Here is a 24,107-nt window from a genome sequence, read left to right on the forward strand (position 1 = left end):
ATCACACACCCTGAGGGCTCGGATAACGACCAATCACAGCTCAGCTTCAGAAAACAGGCGAGCAGTGATTGGTCGTTACCTGAGCCCTGACGTCTGTGATGTCATTTTCAGTCGACAAGAGTGACAAGATGGCCGCCCCCTGAGATAGCTAAAAATGGGTGAATTTTTTTGCTTAACTCATATTTTATATTAATCATATTGCCTTGTTTCAACTAGTGGGCTTGCATCCATCCATCCATTATCCAATCCGCTTAGCCTCACAAGGGTCGCGGTCATGCTGGAGCCTATCCCAGTTGTCTTCGGGCAGTATGCGGGGGTCACCCTGAACTGGTTACCCGACAAACAAACATTCGCACACATAATAACACCTAGGAGCCATTTAGAGTGACGAAATTAACCTACCATGCATGTTTATGGAATGTGGGAGGGAACCAGAGTACCCAGAGAAAACCCACGCAGGAAGGCCGGGCCCGGATTCGAACCCATGACCTCTGTACTGTGAGGCAGATGTGCTAACCAGTCAACCACCGTGCCGCCCTGCATAGAACATATTCTTGAAAAAAATATGCTTGGGTTGACTTCCCCTTTAAACAGCCCTCTTCATCTTGACGTCATGAAACCGAGACGACAAGTATCAATTGTTCAGGAATTCCTTGCTAGAGCAAATCTTCAATCAGGAAGTGGCCATTGATCTTACAATGTCTCAGAGAGCCATCAGCATGTTGCAACATAGATACAGAGACACAGAAAGTGTCATAGAAAGGCATAAAAGTGTATATCCTTGTAAATAATAATAATAATAATAAAAGCTTGCTGTTCAGGAGAGAAAGTTGCGCAAAAAGTACTCAAACATTGAAGAGTTGGATTCAAATTTCAAATTAAGTTCACCTGTAAATGTTACAGTGCACTTGAGGTTCATCCTGAAATTTCAAGAATGGCAACATTTCTTTGTCAAAGCGTGGAAGCATCAATGACACTATAATTCACCATCTTTCCCACAAGGCGGCACAACTACAACCGTGCGCTTGTGGCCAGTTACTTGATGGAATAAATGTAAAAATGCAGATGTCTGTTTGGATACATTGTTATAATTTGCAATAACCAAGTATTTCAGCATTTTTTTTTTCTTTTACAATGTTTCAAATAATCAGTTTTCTCAGAGTAGAATCCAAGTAGAGTGATCAATTATTATATCTAGCACATTTATTTTGTTTACAGTAGTTACAAGGAAAATTACAACGTTATACATAAACATTCAAGCACAGGTGTCAAACTCAAGGCCCGCGAAAGCTTGCCACAATTTTTCAAAACTGGCCTTAAAATGATAACCAAATGTGTGGGCAATTATGGAATATGATCAAGCAATTATTCCCACACTGAACATGTTAGGTAAGGGGCAAGAAGTATCCACACAGCCAAGTCCGCAAACAAACACAGTGCAGCTCAGCTTCTGACTAGCGGACGACATCATGGCTAGCCATATGTTGTTGTTATTTTAAATAGCACAGTGCAAATGCAACTTCCAGATGCATTTAAAGAGCCTAATAAGCCAGCATAAGAATTCTGACTGTTCAAACTGTTACTGTACTTGCCGGCGTCATTTCTCCAAATGAAGACAAATTGTTGATGTTGCGCTTTCCTAAAAAGAAAGGATTTCAGGCTGTCGACGGTTACTTTCAAATGTCAATCAATCTGTTCGCTTAACAGTTCGTTTCACTTTTTGTTCCCTTGCTGTATTGAATGTGAAGCAAACAATGACCTTAAAACCGAGGTACAGACAAAACTAATTTTTGGTGAACGGTCAATTACACCCTCTTAGGTATTTACTGTATGTGTGTCTTCCACTATAACTGGTCCACTGCAATTATGTGACTTTATAAAACCAAAACTAGTGATAGTATGTGACTATTCTATGCCCTCATAGCCATGAGACAAGCCTTGAAGTGCTATTTTTTTTTTTTTTTCAGTGATCAAAATTAATGGAATCTGGACCATATTACAGCTCTGCAAACGTCAGTGATTTTTTTTTTTTTATATAAATAATCATTAAAAAAAAAAAAAGACAACAGTCCAACCAATAATCAGCTCCAAGTGGACATTGTTGGCGTGAAAGTAAGCAGGGATCACTTGTTCAACCCTGCGATTAGTGGATCACCCACCATGTGGCGACTACAGATGCCAGCACACCAATCAGAGAACTTGCTGAGGCAGAATGGGCGGAGTTACACAAATCCGAGTTGCAGCACTTGAATGTAAAACTGGACACCTACGAACCAAAATGATAGGGATCAATATTTTGAGAAGACTGCTTCCTCACTGAATAACTTGGTTCTCTACCTGTGGGAACATCTGTCCCAGTCGGCTGTACTCGCAGTCTGAATACTTGAGGCACTGGCGAAAGGTCATCCCTCCTGGAACACATGCGCAAAAGAACCGGTTGAACGTCTCGTTATCAAACATAACTGAACACAGTCCGAATTTGTCATGAAGAATCTTCAAGGTATTTGCTGTCTTCACATTCTTATCTACAAGTTCGATTTGCTTAGTCCAGTGTTTCCCACTACTGATGCGAAGCCCACACCCATCCATCCATCCATCCATTATCTACCGCTTATCCAGAGTCGGGTTGCGGCAGGAAGCCCAGACTTCCCTCTCCCCAGCCACTTCTACCAACTCATCTGGAGGGATCCCCAGGCATTCCCAGGCCAGCCGGGAGACATAGTCTCTCCAGCGTGTCCTGTCTCGTCCTCGGGGCCTCCTGCCGCTGGGACATGCCCGGAACACCTCACCAGGGAGGCGTCCAGGGGACATCCTAATCATGATGCCCGAGCCACCTCTCAACGTGGAGGAGCAGCGGCTTGACTCTGAGTCCCTCCCGGATGACGGAGCTTCTCACCCTATCTCTAAGGGAGAGCCCGGACACCCTGCGGAGGAAATCCATTTCGGCCGCTTGTATCCGGGATCTTGTTTTTTCGGTCGCGACCCACAGCTCATGACCATAGGTGAGGGTAGGAACGTAGATCGACCAGTAAGAGGGCACTCCACCCTTTTCCGACTGAGGACCATGGTCTCAGATTTGGAGTTTCTGATTTTTATCCCTACCACTTCACATTCGACTGCGAACCACTCCAGTGAGAGTTGGAGACCACGGCTGGAAGAAGCCATCAGTACCACATCATCTGCAAAAAGCAGGGATTGCAAAAAGCAATACTGAGGCCAACAAACCGGACCCCTTCAACGCCTCGGTCGCGCCTAGAAATTCTGTCCATAAAAGTTATGAACAGAATCGGTGACAAAGGGCAGCCTTGGCGGAGTCCAACTCTCACTGGAAACGAATCCGACTTACTGCCGGCAATGCGGACCAAACTGACATCGGTGGCACAGGGACCGAACAGCCCGTATTATGGGGCTCGGTACCCCGTACTCCCGCAGCACCCCCCACAGAACTGTCTATATAAATATATATATATATATATATATATATATATATATATATATATATATATATATATATATATATATATATATATAGACACATATATATACATATATATATATATATATATATATATATATATACACACATATATATATGTATATATATACATATATATACAGTATATACATATACATACATACATACATACATACATACATATACATATACATACATACATACATACATATATATATATATATATATATATATATATATATATATATACATATATATATATATATATATATATATATATATATATATATAATATGCACGCCAACACACACATCATCGCTGTCCTATGAAAAACACCTATGTCCAATTTTGGAAAAAAAAATCATTTTCACATTAATACATTGTATGTAACGCAGAAACCATTCACATAAAAATAAGAAAATCCAGGACAGCGACGATATCTAGTAAAACAGTACATACGGCACTAACTGAGCGTGCCTTATTGTTTCACATGATCACGTGTTCTTTCACGGCCAGGGATCTATGTGTAGCGCAAGAAGTTGGGGGGATAAAAATGAAAAAAAAATGAAAACATTTCAGCACCTCTCTCTGTGAGCGTCAGACAGGCGTCATCATAGCTGCAGTCTCGTTGTTTGGAGCAACTGGCCGTGTAATCTTTACAACTGTAACAGCGAATTGCTGAGCCTGAAAAAAAAATCATGACACATTTCACATCACTGGTTCGTGCTCTCTCGACAGGATTCACACAAAAAACATGCACTTTTCGAACAACAGTTTTTTTTGGGGTTTGTCTAAAACAAGGTGGTTTATCAATGAATCAATTGCCATTCAACCAGCGCAGCGTCACGATATACCTACTAATAAGAAGAGGAAAATCTTGAAGGATGAAACATACCAAGTCCAATCAGGGTGAAGCAGGTCAGCAGAAAGATGCTAACAGAGAACTTCATGTTCACCTCACGTGCAGCACAAATTCTGAAATGAAAATGTACTTCTTTGAACTGCGTGTACTTTATTTACTACTGTGTGTACCACTGCGTATATTTTCTTGTGTGTCTACTGTAAATGTGTGTGCGTGGTGTGTGTGTGTGTGTGTGTGTATGTAGTGGAGAGTCCTCACCCAACTGCAGAACTTGAGTGATGCCAAGTCATTCGCTAACTGACCAAAACTGTAAGGGGCTGAAAAAATGAGGCTGTGAGACCACACCCCTAGGGAGGAGCCTGTAAGAGCAGGTTGGATTGGCTGGAAGAGACAAATGTCAAGATATTGTTCAGTGAATACTTCAGTACTTTCAAAGTGAATTTTTTTTTTTTTTTTTTTCAAGTTTAGAACTTTTTTTTGTCATAGCGACTGATTCATGAATGGACCAAAACATTTAAACAGTTAAAGGCGAAGTCAACAAATTGTATTTATCGTAATACTGTATGTTCTATGTAGCCTCACTAGTCTCAAAATTGAAGTCTGATTAATATTGTGTTTGCGGAATATGAATTAAGCAGCAAAATCCACCCGTTCTTATCCATCTCAGGGGGCGGCCATTTTGCCACTTGCCGCAAGATACTGAACCCCCAGTTACTCCTGATGCTGCGTCATCGGTCGGCAGATGAGGTACAGGTGTGAAGCGCTTTGAGTACCAAAGGTAGAACAGCACTATATAAGCGACAGCCCATAAAAAGCAAGTCAAGATCAAATAAACCAAAATAAAACCTAACTATGAGGAATCCAAAATGATTTTAACCGTGGTGTGAATTTCCGATTCCCAAGAGGGTTCGGTGCATGCATGCTGTCGTCATATTTCTGAATGAAATACGATGACATCCACTATTCTCGTCTGAATCCCGTCCGCCTGAGCTTCAACCAAATCCTCCAAAATCGCCACAACTTAGACCCGTTTTTAGCTGGTCTAAGGTCTTTCTTTTTTCTTTCTTTCACCAAACTGTCAGGTGTACTGGGGAGTGTGTGAAAAAAAAACATCCCTGGTCCGCCAGAATGCCCGGCACGGCACCGCGTGGTTTGCCCAATTCCCAAACATGATAAATTAGACTTAGCTTGGCACGAAAATGAAGATGTGCCCGTTTTTACGCCAAGCGCACTTGTGCCTGTAGAGACAGAGTGGAGGGAAGATCCGGAGAGAAAGCAGGATCGAGCAACGACAAGAGCAATGGGCACAACAACCGCCGTAGCGACAAGAGCAACAGTCCCGTAACGACGGCATCAAGAACGAAAACAATCCACTTCCATTACTACCATTCCCAGCTTCACCACCGCCAATAACAAGCATGAAATTGCAACAGACGGCTCGCCGGCCAGCCCCGGGTTCATATGCATTTTTTTCACACACACACACTGATAATATGCCATTAGCTGTGCCATGCCTGCCGAGTTAGAGAACATGAAGTCGGGGTCTGGATCAGAGTGGCACCACGCTGACCTCGTCACAAGCTCATTGATCTGAGAAGAAAAGTTTGAGTGTGTCGTGGTGCCACGGGACAAAGAAAGCATAGAAGACACAAACGGCCAGTGTGAGCCGAGACGACGGTTTGTAGCGCCAACACAAACAAAGAGGCCACAGACTGACACAGATTGTTCGCTTCAGCTACAAACCTGACTTTGATCCCCCCGCCCCCACCCCCCTCGTATGATGTCATCAGCCGTTCCGGCTGCCGATTGGTCCGCGGCCGACAGGTGAGCGGCAGCTGTGATGACAGATGAAACCAGAATGGCATTAAAGATTTAACAGCTTCAGCTAGATTCGATGCTAGGAAGGCTGCAGGTGAGTTTCTGCTTAACTCGGTGTATTACAAAGTCCCAAAAGAGCAGGCCATTATCAGAAATATTTAGTTTTCTGATTATGAATACCTATTTTTAACCATGAAAGGAATAAACTGTCATTATTGATTGTTTCCTTTATCTGCTGATATATGTCATAAATGCTATATGATCCTTACTGCAAAACGTGCTTTTTCCGATTAATAGAAACATTATTGTGACATTGTAACTTCATTTTCAGACTGTAACCCATCATGGATGTCAACAGTTTCAGTAAGTTATTTTCTTTTTTTTTTTCTCTCCAGTTTGCCAATCCCATTTTACTTTACGAGTTATAACATTGACACCGATGCTATTTGTTAGCCCTTCAATGGCGTTGTGCATTATTTGTTAGCATTAAGCCAAACAGACGTATGTAAGGAAAAGCTCAGTGATTGTTTCAAATACACAACATGCAATTACCTCGACTGTATGTTTAGTTTGACAATAAACGTCAACTGGAAGTGGAAATAAACATTTTGATGTCTCTTTATTGAAGAATAATGACCAATTCTGTCTGCAAAACCGCTGCTTGCTGCGAAGTGAGTTGAGGTACTGCTTTCCTACAGCACTGCTATCTCTGGTTTGTGCTCACAAGTAAAAGCAAAAAAAAAAAACACATTTAAAAATCAGCCCAACAACGGCTCGTATCTCCAAAAACTTGTCCCGTAAGTCGGGTCACTCAATAATACGCAATAAACAGCTTAAAGCTTCTTTTGGGAGAATAGTTCACTATCTACCTAACTGCTGTTTGTTGGGAAGTCAGTTGAGTTGATGGCCCACGTCTCGAAAAATTCACAAGGCACCATTGTGCAGTCAAGGATAAAATTAGCCTGGGTTGACAGCGGCAGTAACGGAGAGTCTTTGCCATTTCATCCTTTGTCAATCAAAAAATCTATAAGGCATTTACTTTGAAGGGTAATTTAAGATGAGTTTGAAATGATAAACATTTTCAGCAAGGACCATATTGTAGCTTGTGGTGTATTTTTATGGTTGAAGCGGGTAATTAAACGCCTTCCATTCCAGTGTTTGTTTGTTTCAAGTTTCAGGGCTCGAGGACTTCAACAAAATACGCCCACCGGCCTACAGAGTCGCAATGAAGCTTGAAAGTCTACAGAACATCTGTCACAGTCAGTTGAATGTGGCGTTTCCTCCTTTTTATTTTACATTTCATGCCTGGGTTTCTGCCTTTTGACTTTAAGTTACTTGTTGAGTTTGAGAAACGCGTTCTGCGTTGTGCTTCCAGTGGATGTTGTGTTGGTTCGCCACATCGAGGCTGCCTTTGACCTGGGGGCCAGGGCCAAGCGGCAGCAAGATTCTGTACTAAGCAAGGATGAAGTAACCCAGTGCCTAAACAGCATGTTCAGGAGCGTGTCCCCGCAATTTGCAGAACAGTCCACCGTGGAGCCGTCCAACAAATTATGCGGTCTCATATTCAGGATGTTCGATAGGTGAAATCTCATTGATTGATTAAAGGAGTCCCGCCCGCCCCAAAAAAATGTTTCACTCTTTGACTGGCCAGTACTCAAATACAATACAGTACTTGCAGCAATTTTTGCGAAACCCCGCCCACATTGTTGGTTTATGCACAATTGGGAGTGTTCTGTATGCGTGTTTCAGGAATCGGTTGGGTCGAGTAAGGGCCAGTTCCCTCCATCTTGCTCTCATCTGTTTATCGGCGGAAACCCTCCTGCTCAAATACGGAGGTGAAAAATATGTTCCTTAGGAAATAATATTTCCGTTCCTATCGATCGAATGTGTTTGCTAACACTGGTGACTGTGTCTCAGCCCTGGTGTGTGCAGCGGCGAGTGCTTCCGGATCCATCAATAGGTCGTCTCTTAGATCCGTGTTGGAGGATGTCAACCAGGTAAAACAAACTACGACTGCATTTGCCATCGTGGCCTCGTATTCCGACTCACGAAACGTGTGTTCAGGTTCCTGCACTCATCCAGGAGGAAGGGGTGTTTGGTGCTGTTGAAGAGGCAGTGAAGTCGTGTTTTCGCGGAGTGAGAAAACACTTTTTGGTTCAGATATCTATTTGGATAGAGAGTTTATGAACATTGTCACTTTCATTTGCTGTTTGTTAGTAAGTGAAAAGCAAGCTCTATTGGGCTCACATCAGGTCACTGACGAAGAATATGCAATGTAGTTACTTTTCACGGTAACTTGCAGTAAGACCACTAAAAGTGGACGGAGGCAAAATTCTTGGGTGAATTTAAAAAAAAAACAAGGTAGGTGGTTTATGCATAGCGATGCCTTCATCAATATACTTCCATTTACAATATACTGTAAAGTCCTAGTCAAGCCAAACATTTTTTTTCCAAGAATATGTTCTATGCACGCCCACTAGTTGAAACAAAGTATTCTGATTAATATTGCATTTGTGGAATATGAGCCAAGCAGCAAAATCATATCAGCGGGCGGCCATTTTGTTATTTGTGTCGACTTAAAATGACATCGCAGTTGCTCAGGGCTCAGGTAACGACCAATCACGGCTCAGCTTCAGACAACAAGTGAATTCCAACTTATTCGACATTCAAGTCAGTGACCTGATCTGGAACATGCTTTCATTTACCAAAGACAAAAGTGAAGGCAGTAAAATCCACAAACAAGCAGTTTAAATATTTAGTAACTTTTCCCAGTCATCTAAGCGATTATTTTTTCCCAAAAAATGCCATTAGCAATAAAAGTAGCAAGCTTTGCCTCCCAGCCGCCACGAATACAATATTTTTGAGAAACCTCTAAAATCAAGTTACACTTCAGTCACATCTTGATTGCATCATGTCAACCCAAAAATGTCTTCACAAAAATATGTTCTATGAGCCGCCACTAGTCAAAACATAGCATTCGGATTAAATATTAATCACAAGGATATGTTCCCAGCAGGCCCACTAAAATGCAGCATTCTGATCAATAATGCTTTTGTGGAAAATGAGTTAAACAGCAAAATCCGCACGTTTTTAGGGTATCTCAAGGGGGTGGCCGCTTTGCCACTTTCTGTCGACTGAAAATGACATCACAGTTGCTCAGGGCTTAGGTAACGACCAATCACGGCTCGCCTGTTTTCTGAAGTTGAGCCGTGATTGGCCATTACCTGAGCCCTGAGCAACTGTGATGTCATTTTCAGTCGACAGCAAGTGGCAAAATGGCCACCCCCTGACATAGACAAAAACGGGTGGATTTTACTCATATTCCACAAACACAATATTAATCAGAATGCTGTGATTTGACTAGTGGAGGTGCGTACAACATATTACTGTAAAGATTTTTTGGGGGTTGACTTCGTTTTAAAAAAAAATTAAAAAGTCCATATATTTCTGAACACTAGTGTAGCTGAAAGTTGTGCTTAGTCGTCATGGTGACAGTTGCACTTAATGTTCACAGGTGTTGACCTCCACCGTAAGCAGGGAACATGTGTCATCATGGCTGCAGAGTGAGCCTTATTTGTTGCTATGGATACCTGTATTGTATCGTCTGTTCATAAGTCAGAAGGTCGTTCACGCCGCCCGCTGTCATATCTGCAAAATATTTCCCATCAGTGGACTCAGGTGAGTACAAGAATCCACAGCCTATTTTTGAATTCAACTCTTTGGAATTAACTTATTCTCCATAATTTGCTGATAAACTCTTGTTTTTTTGTGTGTGTGCTTTCCCTAATGCTCTAAAATACCACTAAATAGCGCCAAAGCACTGTCCAAATTGGAATTGGTCTCAAGGACGTATGTCAAGCATATACACCTTGACAGAGACAAGTTTTGTATGTCAGGGAGGAGTTATCTTGAGCTTTGGTGGAAATTAAGAGTCTTGTGCACTTTTTTCCATCCCAAAATGAAATTATATATGTGATCATAATTTGTGGTATGTTTACAGTTTAAACCATTGCTGTTGGCAACACTAAACATTTTGGGGGACATCAAATAATTGCAGTCTTTCACCCACATGGTATTACAAAACCTTCCTCCAATCGGAAGCAGTCAAAGTGTTAGAGCTGCCCATCATATTTTGAGGACTATGTGTGTGTGTGTGTGTGTGTGTGTGTGTTCAGGTATCGCTGTGTGAAGTGTCTGAACGTCCACGTGTGTCAGAGTTGCTTCCTGTCGGAGCAACACACACGCAAACACAAGAGTCACCACCCGGTGATTGAGTTCTGTACACAGGTAAGGGACAACAAAGTGGGAGGCAGTGCGGACTTGAAATATACTAAGAAAATACTGAAAGAAGTCGGTGGACTGAAACAATATCCTACGCACCCTCTCCACGGCAGCCCACCTGGCGAGAGTCTTTCTCTTCAATTGTGCGCCGTGCTCGTCACTCGCTGTTACCGCGGCGATATACTCAAAGAGGAGCTGACAGGGCGAAAAGTCTAACGAGGGAAGAGGCAAAGGAAAGTCAAAGCCATAAGATGTGAGACAGGTTTGACGGCTATCCATCCATCCATTTTCGATCCTGATTGCCCTGATCAGTGTCTTGGGTTAGCTGGAGTCTATCCCAGTTGATTTTGGACTGAAGACGGGGTACACCCTGGGCGAGTTATGCATAGACAAGCCTTCACGCCTACGGGCAATTTGGAGTTTAGAAAATGGATGTATGAAAATTACAATGTAAATCAATCAAACAATCAAATATGAATTTGTTTCCCAGCGCTCCACCTCTCCACTCGGTTGCCACGCCCGGAGAACGTGGGAGCCCCCTTTCTGCTGTATGTGTTTCCCATGACTCCTCAGTAAAGCTTCATTCCTCTTCATCTAAATCCCTACAGACGGATGAGATGCTGCCAGAACAGGTGACCTCTGATGACCTCCCACTCAAACACTAACTTTTCACCATGACATCACAAATTCTTCCGGCTGGCAACGGTTCAGGTGGCAGTAAACAACCGTTTTTTTTTTTTAGTTTTTTTTATTTCCCATTTGACCAGCAGAGCAATTGAGAAAACATGAAAAAGGCTGATTTTAGCCTTCTTCTCTATACCGGTGTAATTTAAATGTTTGAAATGTCAAGCGAAAAGCATATGCTACGTATGTCAAGTAAATTTCTTCGAAGCTAAATGAAACACTTGCCATAATTTACATTCCTTACAGTTGATTCAAAAATAGGAACTCAGACATGATTAAGAGGAAATTGTATTTTCTATTGCTCAGATTAATCCGATACATGTTCCTCTTTTGATGCTGAAATGGACAGCGCCTTGTAGAGCTAGCCAATATGTTTTGCCAAATTACTCAGACAAACCAACCAAACATTCAAAACCTATCCGTAAGTAAATTACTGTAAAACCTGATGACGAAATTTTGATTCCCAGTCCGTCCCCCTAGTCACAGCGACTAAGTCTTGTGATCTTCTCTATTCATCTATTTACTCATCTATTTGCAACATCCACTTTAATACAGTTACACAGACTCCGCTTTTGATTCCCTAAACTTTATTGGTGAATATGTGCGCCAGTGCAACAACAAAGTCAACAACTTTTGATCATCGTTATTAGTTCAAGTCTATCACTTACCTGCCATACGGAAGTACCCTGCCACTTATTGTTTACAAACATTCCGAAAACATCTCTAATATGTGCTGATCATGTTTTATTTCTTAAGTCGGTGGTGTCCACTCTGCTCACTGAAGTCAGGGACCTGCACAGAGACAAACAGTAAGGGGGGGGGGAAGGGGGGGGATTCGGGGGTGGGGGGGGGGGGGGCTTCTGACATTAAACAATGGATCGGACAACAGGGTGTGTGTTCATCATCACGTGATTGTTCTTTGGTTCTTTGTTGAAGGCTACTGGAAGAGCAGCTGCAGGTGTGGCATCTCACTGTCCAATCAGAACAGGGTATGCTAAAGGAACGGTGTGCAGGGATGGAGGTCGCCATGGAAACAGTTAAAGAACACAACATCCGTCTGCGGGCCACATTCACTCAGGTGAACACATTGTCACAGTCACGACTCAAGAAGAAGCCCTACGATTGGACGGTTGTTGATTAAGCGCATTGAGAGAAAGTCAGTATCTGTGGTGACCAATGATGGCTGGCCAATAGAGGGCGCTAGAACACCGCCCCATTGCTGAGCCGAATCACCCTGAATAAGACAAAAATTAAATAAAAATTAAAACATTAAAATAAAAATATGTAAAAGTGAAAATCAACAAAATGTATTATATGTAATGTGCATTTATTTTTTAGGTGAGCAGGATAGAAAGTACAGTTAATGAGTTATAAAGTTGTTTGGTTGATCTCTTTTTATTTAATTTGCAGATGCAAAATCTCCACCTTATTGACTCCCATTAAAAGTTTGACATGCGCAGTAGGTCCTTTTTAATGCAACAGATACGGCCACTATAGATATGCAAGCATAGAATTGTCAGGTCATGTAGCTCAAGTCGAGTCGAGTCTCATAAATAGTAAGAAAAACTCATGTCAAATCCCAAGTCCTATAATTGGCAACTTAAGTCTGACTCGAGACAAGTCGCATGTGTCCCACCTGTGGTCGTCAACTTTCACACCTTCCAGTCTTCAACCTTTACCCATGAATATCTCCATTCTTCAGACACTGAACAAGCTGGAACGACAACAGCCCGCCAATGATACGCCACGACACCAGAATGAGATGGAGAACGCGGAAAACGGAGAGAAAGGAAACGTGACACCAACTTCAGACACAGAGACATGTACGGACGAAGATATAAACCAAGAATTCATGTTGAAGACAGACGAGCAGAGTGAGGATGAGGAAACTCCACCCGCAACAATAAACCGGGACATTGCTTGGTCGCATGGCATCGACTATGAGGAGGTGAATTGTGCAATTGACAGCCATCTTTGTCAATCGATTCAACAAGAGGATGTCCTAAAGGAAGTGGACCTGGGTATGGCTGATGAACAGAGTTGTGGAACTTGTAGTCCAGAAGAGTTGCTGCAGCAGACTGTGGACCGACTAATAAGTGTCCTAGGCACGGACAGGAAGAAGGAGAAACACTCAGGTAAGATAGAAGTCTGTTTCTTTACTTGCCTCGCTCAATAGCAGTCACGTATAAAGTATACGAAAGCGATACCGGAGTTAAAGTACAAATACCTGAACAGAAATCAACGTTGGAAGACGTCAAAGTTGCCTTGTAGAATATTACTTGAGCAATAGTCGAAGTATATGACATTTGCTGTACATCAGTATAGTAATATATATATATTTTTTTTTTTTCTGATATCAAATGCACAGTGGTGCCTTGAGATACAAGACAAATTACGAATCTTTCGAGATACGAGCCACCGTTCAGCTGATTTCTTTTGCACCTTTGTTGTTTACATTCGCCTCGATGCTCTTCACTGAATGACTAATTTTACTACGACTCACTGAGCAGTTATTGTCTCCATGTACATCCGTATGTCTGTATCATACTGCCTCCGGTTAGCCAAGGTGCGCACACGACAATTAGCAGCCCAATGTCCATTTAGCTGAAGCATTAAATGTGGCCCAAAAAATGGTTATGTTCTGTTTAATCATGTCATTACTGTATGTTTTCAAAAAAGTACACTATAGAGTGCTAATTTGTTTCGGTTTGTGCTCCATGGTTCAGGCATTACGGAAAGGAGTTTTTTTTCCCTAATTATCATTGTTATTGTTATTATTATTATTATAATTGCGTAATGAAGATTTTACCTAGAAATAGTGAAGTCAAAGTGTAAGTTGCCAGAAGGAGAATTTTTTTTTTTTAAGTCCAGACATTTGAACATCCTACTTTAGTAGAGTAACAAAGTATTTGTACTGTGTTAAATTCATTGCAAGACTAGTATCATGTTTAAGTCACAATAAATTTTTTTTTGGAACAGGTGATAAGGGGTCGGTGCTTATTGAGGCTGCAGACCATGTTGGAGACTCTTTACTCTACCTGGTGGACACTGTGAGACAAATCCCGAGACAGACAAATTAAGGAAAGGTTTACGCCACAGAGGAAAATGTTGAGGCTTTATGGATTTACCATATCCATTCTTCAACATCAACAATGTCAAAGGCACTTCTGTCTCCAGGACCAATGTCAAGTCGGATGATCGATTGATCGATCCATCGTCTATCTATTCATCCATCCATCCATCCATGAATGAAGATGTACTCTCAAATGTCCTCACATTTCAAAAATGTTTTTTTCTGTTCTGTTGTGTTATGTAAATGAGTGGCCAAAAGACATTTTTTTTTTATTCCTTTTTTTTTTTTTTATTTTCAAATGTTGCCTAATGCTACGTTCACACCAATCACGGATGAGCGTTCCGGTTCGCTTTATTCGCCGGCGTTTGACCGCGGGAAATTTGAAACCTGAATGCCGCAGCCGCTTCATTCGCGCACATCGGAGAGAGGAGGGGCTTTGCTTGGTAGTAGACGACAACGGGCAAAACGAAAAAAAAAGGTTTTGACGTCGCAATCAAGTGGCCGACGCTTGCAAAAGCTAATGCAAACAATATTGCCGTCTTGGTAAAGTTCAACAGCTTTAAAAAAACTAAAGAAAGAAAGTAAAAAAAATACCAGGTATAACAAGCTCCTCGATCACAGTTCTCCAAGCCTGGTCTCTTTTTTTTCTTGTCCAGGTCGTTGTAACTGGCCGTGTCATACAGCTCGGGATGTCCACAAACCGCGACGATAATCTTTTACTCCATTTTGCGCTCTCCACAAGACCGGCCGAGCGTACAGGACGCTGCGTGTGAGACGCAGCACTCCCCGACGCTGATCGGCTGCCGCGAGGGGAAAAAAGTTCAATGATTTCAGCCGCGCCGGATGGACGAATGGGCGGATTTCCAAACGCTCCAAACGCATCCTCCGCGGCGCCCCTACATTGACTTCGATTGAATCGCGCCGCCAGAAACGCCATCGACGGATTTGGTGTGAATGCAGCATAAGTGTTGACGTAACAAATGCGCTATTTTGCAGTCTTTTCACGGCCCCTCCCCCTCTGAGACCTTCCTCGCCGCAAGTTTGGCTCTGTAAGGGGTGCAGAGTCCTTTTGACGGAGTCCACATCTCTTGGGTGGTGGAGGCGTGCTCTGAACACTCGCTCTCCTCTTGGGGCGCCTTGGCCTTTCTTCGCCACCTATTCTTGCCTCCTCGGGCCTACTTCGATGCACCGGAGGAGAGGTTTCGCGTTTATGAGTTCGCCCTGAGTCTGTGCTGGGAGTGCTCGACAGCTTCTGACTTTTGACCCTGGCAGAATCTGAGCCGCCCTCCCCGGACCTTCTCTCTGTGTTCAGGTCTGGGCTCAGACTTCGAAACAGCTGACGTACACATGGAGGCAAAGGGTTGGAGGCGGCGGGGTCTTTACTCACCTTGAAACCTTTGGGCGGGTTCTTGATGACGCGATTGCTGCGGTGGTCATAAAATCGCACGGGAAATTGTTTGTATTTTACCTTCCGCCTGTGAAAGTCTGGCGGCCGTTGCTTTTTCCTGGTGCGCTTGGGTGTGGGGCTTGCGGCGGCGGCGGGTGTGTCGGTGGTGGCGGGAAAAGTAGGGGAGCAGAGGAGGTAGACCAGAGATGTGTTGGACTGCAGCGGCGTGATGACGGGTGAGTACGAAGGTGGGAGGCGAGACCATCGTACTTCGGGAGTCTTTTTCCCACTGTCCCGATTGCCTGGTTGGACACTAGTGGGCGTGTCCGCTAGGGCTGGTTGACAGACAGTCGGAACGACCAAGCGGACGGTCTGAGTGGCGTGACTCACTTTGACCACCTGGGGAAAAGAACAAGTAACAATTCCCCCACCCCCCCCGCAAAAAATAAGTTTATATTTAACCTTCTTATTTCCAGAATTCCATAGTTTAACTTCCCATGGAAATTTACCGGAAATTCTCCACCTCTTTTGGTAGTGGGAAAGTATGATTAGTTAATTACAGTACTTAAAGTCAAACATTTTTTTTTTCTCACGAATATGTTCTATGCAAGCCCACTAGCTGAAACAGGGCATTCTGATAAATATTGCGTTTGTGGGATAAGTGTTAATCCACTCGTTTTTAGCCATCTCTGGGGGCGGCCATTTTGTCTTGGGTCGACTGAAAATGACATCACAACTGCTCGCAAGGAACAATCACGGCTAGGATTCAGAAACCAGGTCAGCCGTGATTGGTCGTTGTGAGCAGTTGTGATGTCATTTTCAGTCGACCCAAGACAAAATGGCCGCCCCCAGAGATGGCTAGAAACAAATGCATTTTGCTGCTTAATTTGTATTCCATAAACGCAAAATTAATCAGAATGCTGTGTTTCAACTAGTGGGCCTGCTGGGAGCATATTCTTGAAAAAATATGTTTGGGTTGATTCCCCTTTAAGCAGATTTTTCAGGTATCTGTCCTTTATTATTTATTTTACTCCCTAAGTTTGAAAATGTACGGTGTTTGTGCTTTCTACACCTTTGACAAAATAGACTCCACACTTTTTGCAACCTCTGTGGATGACTACACATAAAAAACATAAAAAAAAGTTAATCAATCGCATTTGAAATATTGATTGATTGATTCCGATTGGACATGGAACATGAACCAGGGAGCATTAACAGCGGTGGCGTATATACTTTAATTGGCGGTTACCTTTATCGAAGGAGTTTATTCGGTACTTCAACTTTATGAGTGTTTTTTATAAACACATATTTTTCCTTTTACAGTAGAGTGTGTGAGTATGTTTGCCACCTCTAACTATTCGTAGATGTATCTGTCATGCTCACCTGACACCTTGACGCCATCCTGAAGTTCCGCCTTCTGGGCACTTCGTCCTCATCATGGTCCAGTAAAGGAAAAACACCTATGTCTGATTCCGCTACTGTCTGATCAGGTCCGTCCACGTTTTTGCTCCTGGTGCCGTACCTTGTAAGTAAGACATGTTCAAAGTGAGTAAGCCAGAAATGTTTCAGGTGACGGCAATAATGCCCATTAAGCGGACTAAATAAAGGTGTTTCCACCTTTGCTTAATCCATAGACTGAATGCCCCGGCTACGACTGTAAATTAAATATGTTAAATGAACGCGTTTAAAATGAGAAGTGTCACGTGGTGTATTTTCAAAGTTGCAACTAAAAATGTATGTGACCTGGCAAGGGATTCACTGTCGAAGTAGCAGACAAAACGACCTTGTCTGAACTGTCGGACCAGGTCATCAACTTTCTTCTCATCTTCCTCTTCGATCTGGGACCATGTCCTCCCTCTGAAGGACTCCGGCAAATTCTTTGGCACTTCTCTCGGCGCAGTCCTGAATAATCTGTGTTGGACTGCACATTGCTTGCTGTGGAGGACGGATTCCAGATGATGGGAGTACACCTGGTCTGTCAAGTCCACCTGAACATCAGTCAGATGGCTGAAATCCCTCAACTGCGTCTCGACCAGCGGGACACACGAGTCTACCTGGAAACACATTCCTTATCTTAAAGGAGACATCGTGTATTCTTTTTCACAATTCCAAAAAAGCACCCAGGTGCCGTAATAAAAGCTTACTGACATTAGTCTGTCAGAATACACACAGGCTAAAGAATTACAGTGGTACCTCTACTTACGAAATTAATTGGTTCTGGGAGAAATTTCTTACGTAGAAAATTTTGTAAGTAGGGACGTGTTTTCCATGTAAATGACCTAATCCGTTCCAAGCCCCCCAATATTCAGACATAAATGTTTTATGAAGCATAAATATGCATGAAAACATGTAACAAATACATGTTACAATTAGATTATTGCACAATAAATGAGAGTTGTGCATAATATAAAAAAACAAAGGATAGAGTAAGGAATAAAAATGATGGTCGTTTACCTTTGAATTGCTGTCCTCATCGCTTTTTGCCCTCTTTGCTTCATGTTCTCTCTCAGAAGTGGTTTTTGCCTGGCGTTTTGTAAACAACTGATTTAATAATGTGGCGACTGTCGATACGGTTATATTCTTTGACGAGATCAACCAAACGCATCGCTTTTTCACACTTTTCTATTAACTCTTGCTTTGTTTGTCTGGACCAAAAAAACGATTTTCTCCTTTTTTTCTTTTCCTCGTTTCTAATTCTATAACGCTGCATAGACATATCTATCTATCTACCTGTCTATCTGCACACATAGACACATACGGTAGAGGTCCCTCTTAGCCAATGGGATGCCAGGAAGATGCTAGGCTAGCCAATGGCACAGCAGCTATGAGCGTGTTGCGTTCAGGAAACTCCGGAGCTGCGAGTCGCAGCCCATACATTTACCTTTCGTATCCTGAAATTTCTTTCGTAACTAGAGTCAATATTTTCCAGTTGAGGCGTTTCGTAACTTGAAAATTTCATATGAAGAGATGTTCGTAAGTAGAGGTACCACTGTACAGCACAATTAAATGTCCACTTGTCACACACTGGTAGAAATCACTCGGTTTGGGTGAGGGTGGGGTTATGTCTCGTACAAATGCCGAGTACGGCTATGTAAATTAGCCTAACTGTGATGTCCCAATTCACAAAATTCTAATCAGCTCGCAGCAGACATTTTCATAAAAAGACAGCTAACAAACTTGATCATGGGTAGGAAGGCACTCCAGAGACCTCGCTATTTGTATACAAGCTAGTAAAACAATCGTTTGAAACATTTAAGGTGGGCTCGGCCACCCAACCTTTCCCTTCTCCACTCACCTGTCCAGGTGTGTCCCACTCACTCTGTGTTTGAAGAGAGTGAGGAAGACTGATGTGGAAGCTGTCTGTCTCCTCAAGCGGAAAGGACGTCAAACCGTCGCCATGACAACATGTTTGGATAACCTGGTGGCCGACAAAAGCATTTTGGATTTGAATAAAGTAAATAAAGGACCCTGAGAAATAACCCTAATAAAAACAAATTATGAAGTGCAAATTATGAAGTGCAAAATAATAATTCAAGTTTACTTCAGTAAATTCAGAATCCATTTTTGACATTCAGTACATGGTGGGAACAGAGTCTGGAATGGACTGCTTGTATATGAGTGCTAATATCTAAGATTTTTGATGTAGACCGATATAATCCGATACTGTTTTTTTGGGGGCGCGGTGGTGATATTGGACCGATATCCGATATCAATATTGGATCAGGACACCCATAAATGTGATTATCTTTGTCTTATGTAATAATGTGTGCGTTATATAACATAATAAAAATCATAAGAACAAAATCTGCAAATATTGGCAAAAAAATGAATAAAAGAGCAGATTTATTTCATGTTTTACAAGAGCTAATATCTCTGATTAATTCGCCTGCCCAATTAATAGTTTAAGTACAGTTAATGTACTGCAAGGGCCTAATGATGAACCATCTGTTTTGCATGGTTTTCTGCTTATGACGAAACAAAATGTTTAAATTTATGAATGAATATGATACCTTTTCATTAAATTATGCTCAATTGCCATTCATTCTTATGGATCATTTCAGAATTTCAAATACAGCGAACCCAGTATATTCACGCTTTGCTATTGGACCGAACGCAAGTGGACCGAACCGAACACGCCATAGCGAAACGTATTAACACACCCACGTGTCCCGTCGCACCCCTACTACGCACAAGATAAAACATTTGGACTAACCTCCTCAATAGTTTGGTCCACAAGGTCACTGTGTTGCGCTGAGAAGGCCTCCTCTTTGAAAGCCGCCCACCGCTCCTTCTGCCAGCCGTGCCAAGGCTGCGGCACGGAGTGGGGCACGGGGCACGTGCCTGGATGTGGACCCTCGGTTGAAAGGATAGAAGTCAGAGACTTGCTGGGTTTCCTCCTGTCAGTCTTCCTGTGTGCCTTCCTGTGCACAGGCAGAGAGGCCTGATGTATCGGCACAGTCGTATGCCTTGAGTCGATGGTCCTTGCTTCCTCCTGCTCTTTCGCTTGTGTACAAGGCCTCTCCTGACCGGCCCCCTCTGAAAGTCTCTTCTGTAATCGACTACAAGGGCCACCGGCGTCTTCATCTTGATTGCCGGTAGATGACACGTCGTTCGAGCTAGGCAGACGCTCGCGTGTGCCCAGTGACAAGTCGTCGTCGCCAGACAAGCAGACTTCGTCGAGCTCCTCCCTCGGCAAAGGAGGGGCGGAGATGGACGGGAGGTCTGCGTGAGATGGTCTGATGACACAAGAACAATCCATCACCTAAACCTGCTCAAAACCGAAATATGATCTGTCAACAGTGATGAATCACCTATTGATAACAAAGATGTACACTTTCTACCAACTTCATAAAGTCACGAGGTCTTTAAAAACAAGCTGAAGAATGACATTTTGGGATACGCCCTATTTAGGATGTTACCTGGGGTCATTGTAGCAGTGTGGGTGGTGCAACAGGACATCTTGCAGGAATCGCTCCAGCAGACTTCCTTTGGCTTGGCTGCTGTCAGCAGAGGACCAACTGGTGGAGCCCCTGGAGGATGCGCGAACACAATCCAGGTGTCTGAGACTGGCCAGATGCTGAGAACAATGGTCAGAATTTTATAGCCATGATCATGTACAGATTTAAAATGTTTCACGCCGAGACCACATTTATAAAAAAATTAATCAATAAATAAAACTACAACATACACTACAATGTATATGCTTATCATGCCAGTAGCTGGAGATGCACAGTAACATCTTGTCCTCCCAGACAAAACACATCCAGAAAGTTTTTTTTTTTTTCCCAAAATTCTACAAAAAAAATGTATCTATTCAACTCCACAATCATCTCAAATTGAACAGTTTAGACAAAAAAATCCAATCTGGTTTTCGCCCTTCACATAGCACTGAGACAGCTCTCATCAGAGTCAACAATGACCTTCTGATGACTTCTGGATAAATGAATTAATTCTATTTTCGAATAAGGTAACAACAAAATGTGGACCAAGTGAAGCGCTCCGATGACTTTCCAGATGAAATGTATGTGAATCAGGGCTGAACGCAGGGTTGGGTGATATGACTGTAAAGTATATCACGATTAGTGTTGGGCATCGTCTGAATTTGGACGATTCCGGTTCCTAACGATTCTCGATTCTGATTCTTAACCAAAAAAAAAGATATTTTTGGACAAATCGCATGAACTTCTCTGGTCTTTAATTTCATGAACTTTTTACTGTTTGTGAACTTTACTATGAATTACTCAAAGGGCTGTTTTTAACCAGTATATTTATTATTTTAAAATATTTTTTGTATTATTATTTAGTATTAGTTTTCACAAGAGCTTCATTTTTGATAAGTTCAAGACAATACAATAATGCAGCTGTTACCGAAAGCATGCTACTGAACACTAATTGATTGGCTAAGCTTGTTTTGCTTTAGAAAGAAAATAAATATATATGACAAACACAATGCTGCATTTAAGGGCAAGCAAGGAAAGTCTAACTAATCTAAGTGGACCGAAAAAATAACAAGCCAAGCTCCAAAAGGAGGCGGGGCAATTTGTCATAAATCTAATCACATAAAAGCCCTTAAATCACAACATAGTCTTTTGGGGGGAGAATTTTAGCACTGATGTCCTTTTTACATGCAAACCTATTATATATGTGACAATGTTAAGCTCATCCAAGTGTCTCTTTAAGGCTGCTGTTCCGTCTCCCTTGGAATTAATTTACCTCACATAACACCTCCTTTACAACTGACATATCACATATTTCGACTACGGCGGTAGAGAACAAGGCTTCAAATCAGCATTCAAGCCATTTAACCTGTTTTATCAATCACACTGCTTTCGACAAATGACATAGAAGGGTTTGTTATTGTGGTTCCGTTGAAGCTATCGCTACCTGGGAGTATGTGCGAGTTCATGGTGATAAATGTCAACAAACAAACGGAAAAAAACAATGTAGTTTCCCCTGCTAAAACCGTAAGTGTTAGCGGTCTTCAAACCCACCGCATCACAGGCCACGTGAAAAAGATCACACATCACCTGATCTAGGTCGCTGTAGAGGACTCTGCAGTAGGTGCAGTAACCTGGTCTGCCTGGTGTGCATCTGGATGGCCCTGGCTGTGACTCCGCCCACATCCTGTGATATACGTCCAATGTATTTTGTCATTATTCGTCACAACTTGCTATTATTTTCTTTACAGACAACTACTCATTCAGACAGAAAGACAAACTATTGACTGTTATCATACAAAATCAGAGGATTTGGACTTTTAAAAATGTTACAAAAGTTGTTCAAGACATTTTCACATGCTATGTATTTTGTGTCCAATTAGCTTTCTAGCAAGAATGATGTTTTGCGCATTTTTGGGGGGTCAGTGTTGCACTGAGTATTTAATTCCAGTATGTGACTACCTTTGATTTAATGTTATTTTGTTTGTATTTACCTCAAACAGTGTTGGACAGTTAGGTTAGATTATGACCATTACGGAGAGGTTCTCGTAAAAGTTTCCTTCATTATTATACTCTTGTATCATCATATCACTGGCATACAAAAAAAAAAACATAAATGATACTATTGTTTGCCATATGTTGTCCTAAAAATTTGTTATCATGACAGGCCTAGTTCCACAACTCTTCAGAACATTACTCTCAACCTTTAGGTGTCACCAATTCATAGACGTAGCATCTACTGCACCCTCTTATGGCTAAGAAAGCCCTTCGGATACTCATTCTATTTGTTACCAATTAGCTTTGCTAGAAATCTCTTGATGATGACCGCCATAAAACAAATAAAAGGAACAAACTTTGTTGTGAGTGGCACACATTGCCGAACTTGTCTTTGTAAGGCAACAGCAAAAGTCACCTCAATCTAAAGTAATTCTTCATTGAGTTATACTTAGCGTTTTGGGTGAAAATCAGAATTTCTTTTTTCTTTAATTAAACAGTGTTTTTGTGTGTGACTGGTTCATGGTTCATTTTGTGCAGTTATAAAAGATCATGTTTTGAATTGAGGAAAAACACATCTGGGTTAATGCGCGCGTACAAAATTTGTGGAGGGTGAGTACCTCCAATGGTTAAGAATCACTGGCGTAAGAGGTAAACAAAGACAAAATTATTGTAAAAACATACCCTTAAGTCAACCGCCCAACACAAACCCCATTTGAACTGTTAATTTTCATACAAAATATTCTAGGATGTTGCTGTATTCTTAGTTGTTTATACGTTCAGATATTTTAAAGAAAATAAAACTCATGGTCAGCTGACGTGGGTTTTTCACTGTTGTGAGTCAAACTCTAAACCAGTGGTTCTCGAATCCGGGGCTGCCGGGGGGGTCTGTGAGCCCTAAATTAATTTGGGCTCCGCAAAATAATTTGTATACATTTAAGTACTTGCATTTGTGAAATGACATGCAGGGTTGTTTTTTTTTTAACTATGAGAACGCTTTAACTTCTGCCACGGGGAACTATTACGTCATAAATATTGACATTGAATTGTTCAAAACAATTCCAACATTCAGGTGTGCACATGGTAGGCGTACTAGGATTTTGAGGGGGGGGTGCTTTATAATGCCCCGCTTTTAAGGGGTCCATTGACGGAAAAAGTTGGCGAAGCCCTGGAATACACAACGGCAGTTGTTCAGCTGTCCACGTTGACGGTGGATTGACATTCAGTGAGGTACAACATATAACAAGTATCGCTGCTGTTGGAGCTTTTTGGCAACTCTTCATTGGATTCGGACCCGCGTTAGCCTGGGAGAATCACGTGACGCAGTTTAATTCATGTTACGCCTTCTAAATCGGCCCTGTGCCTCGGTAATACTGTACAACGCGGAAGTAATTTAAAAGCGCATGGCTCGGAACAGATATGAGCATTTTATTTACCTGTTTTACTTTCAGAGGGAACAAACTCATCTTCCGCCGCGCGCTTTGGGCTTGCGTGTCAGTTTCCGCTGTGCTTCTTCTTCTGCGGCTTGCCACTCGATTGCGCTTGTCTGACGCCTCCAAAAGTCCACATGGAGAAATACACTTCATTTTCAAACG

At 42.2% G+C, this 24,107-nt stretch overlaps 3 protein-coding genes across 3 annotated transcripts; 1 reads left to right on the plus strand and 2 right to left on the minus strand.

Annotated features, from left to right (window-relative positions):
- Positions 1-1,185: 1,185 nt before the first annotated feature.
- On the minus strand, positions 1,186-4,741 carry LOC147153763 (CD59 glycoprotein-like). The gene is made up of 5 exons (XM_086035999.1): positions 4,596-4,741; positions 4,371-4,450; positions 4,058-4,159; positions 2,338-2,411; positions 1,186-2,266 (listed from the first exon to the last, which is right to left on the minus strand). Exons 1-5 carry the CDS (start codon positions 4,625-4,627, stop codon positions 2,144-2,146), a joined length of 411 nt encoding a protein of 136 aa, XP_085892125.1. The 5' UTR covers positions 4,628-4,741; the 3' UTR covers positions 1,186-2,143.
- A 1,455-nt stretch (positions 4,742-6,196) lies between these two features.
- On the plus strand, positions 6,197-14,580 carry dytn (dystrotelin). The gene is made up of 15 exons (XM_086036009.1): positions 6,197-6,249; positions 6,487-6,518; positions 7,328-7,414; positions 7,531-7,735; positions 7,905-7,990; positions 8,073-8,152; positions 8,220-8,291; positions 9,670-9,833; positions 10,331-10,442; positions 10,550-10,689; positions 10,927-11,068; positions 11,877-11,929; positions 12,057-12,198; positions 12,823-13,255; positions 14,100-14,580. The coding sequence occupies exons 2-15, from the start codon at positions 6,500-6,502 to the stop codon at positions 14,198-14,200; spliced, it is 1,836 nt and encodes a 611-aa protein (XP_085892135.1). The 5' UTR covers positions 6,197-6,249; positions 6,487-6,499; the 3' UTR covers positions 14,201-14,580.
- Positions 14,222-24,041, minus strand: zdbf2 (zinc finger, DBF-type containing 2). The gene is made up of 8 exons (XM_086035922.1): positions 23,949-24,041; positions 22,108-22,204; positions 20,500-20,657; positions 19,794-20,316; positions 18,876-18,998; positions 17,324-17,634; positions 16,964-17,102; positions 14,222-15,979 (listed from the first exon to the last, which is right to left on the minus strand). Exons 2-8 carry the CDS (start codon positions 22,201-22,203, stop codon positions 15,179-15,181), a joined length of 2,151 nt encoding a protein of 716 aa, XP_085892048.1. The 5' UTR covers position 22,204; positions 23,949-24,041; the 3' UTR covers positions 14,222-15,178.
- Positions 24,042-24,107: the final 66 nt, after the last annotated feature.

The sequence above is a fragment of the Filicampus tigris genome, chromosome 1, assembly GCF_054856515.1.
Source record: "Filicampus tigris isolate MCC_2025a chromosome 1, RoL_Ftig_1.0, whole genome shotgun sequence".
Lineage (NCBI taxonomy): Eukaryota > Metazoa > Chordata > Actinopteri > Syngnathiformes > Syngnathidae > Filicampus > Filicampus tigris.

What these genes read in the sequence shown, in the direction of transcription:
- dytn (XM_086036009.1), top strand. An exon ending in ATGAGATGCTGCCAGAACAG is followed by an intron (nt 11,069 to 11,876) that starts GTGACCTCTGAT and finishes TTATTTCTTAAG; the next exon opens with TCGGTGGTGTCCACTCTGCT. An exon ending in TGCGGGCCACATTCACTCAG is followed by an intron (nt 12,199 to 12,822) that starts GTGAACACATTG and finishes TCCATTCTTCAG; the next exon opens with ACACTGAACAAGCTGGAACG.
- LOC147153763 (XM_086035999.1), bottom strand. Translation starts at nt 4,627, where the DNA reads ATGACTTGGCATCACTCAAGTTCTGCAGTTGG. An exon ending in CTTCACCCTGATTGGACTTG is followed by an intron (nt 4,160 to 4,370) that starts GTATGTTTCATC and finishes TTTTTTTTTCAG; the next exon opens with GCTCAGCAATTCGCTGTTAC. An exon ending in TCTGACGCTCACAGAGAGAG is followed by an intron (nt 2,412 to 4,057) that starts GTGCTGAAATGT and finishes CATGTGTTCCAG; the next exon opens with GAGGGATGACCTTTCGCCAG.
- zdbf2 (XM_086035922.1), bottom strand. Translation starts at nt 22,203, where the DNA reads ATGTGGGCGGAGTCACAGCCAGGGCCATCCAGATGCACACCAGGCAGA. An exon ending in CACTGCTACAATGACCCCAG is followed by an intron (nt 20,317 to 20,499) that starts GTAACATCCTAA and finishes TTGTGTCATCAG; the next exon opens with ACCATCTCACGCAGACCTCC. An exon ending in AGTGGGACACACCTGGACAG is followed by an intron (nt 17,635 to 18,875) that starts GTGAGTGGAGAA and finishes ATGTGTTTCCAG; the next exon opens with GTAGACTCGTGTGTCCCGCT.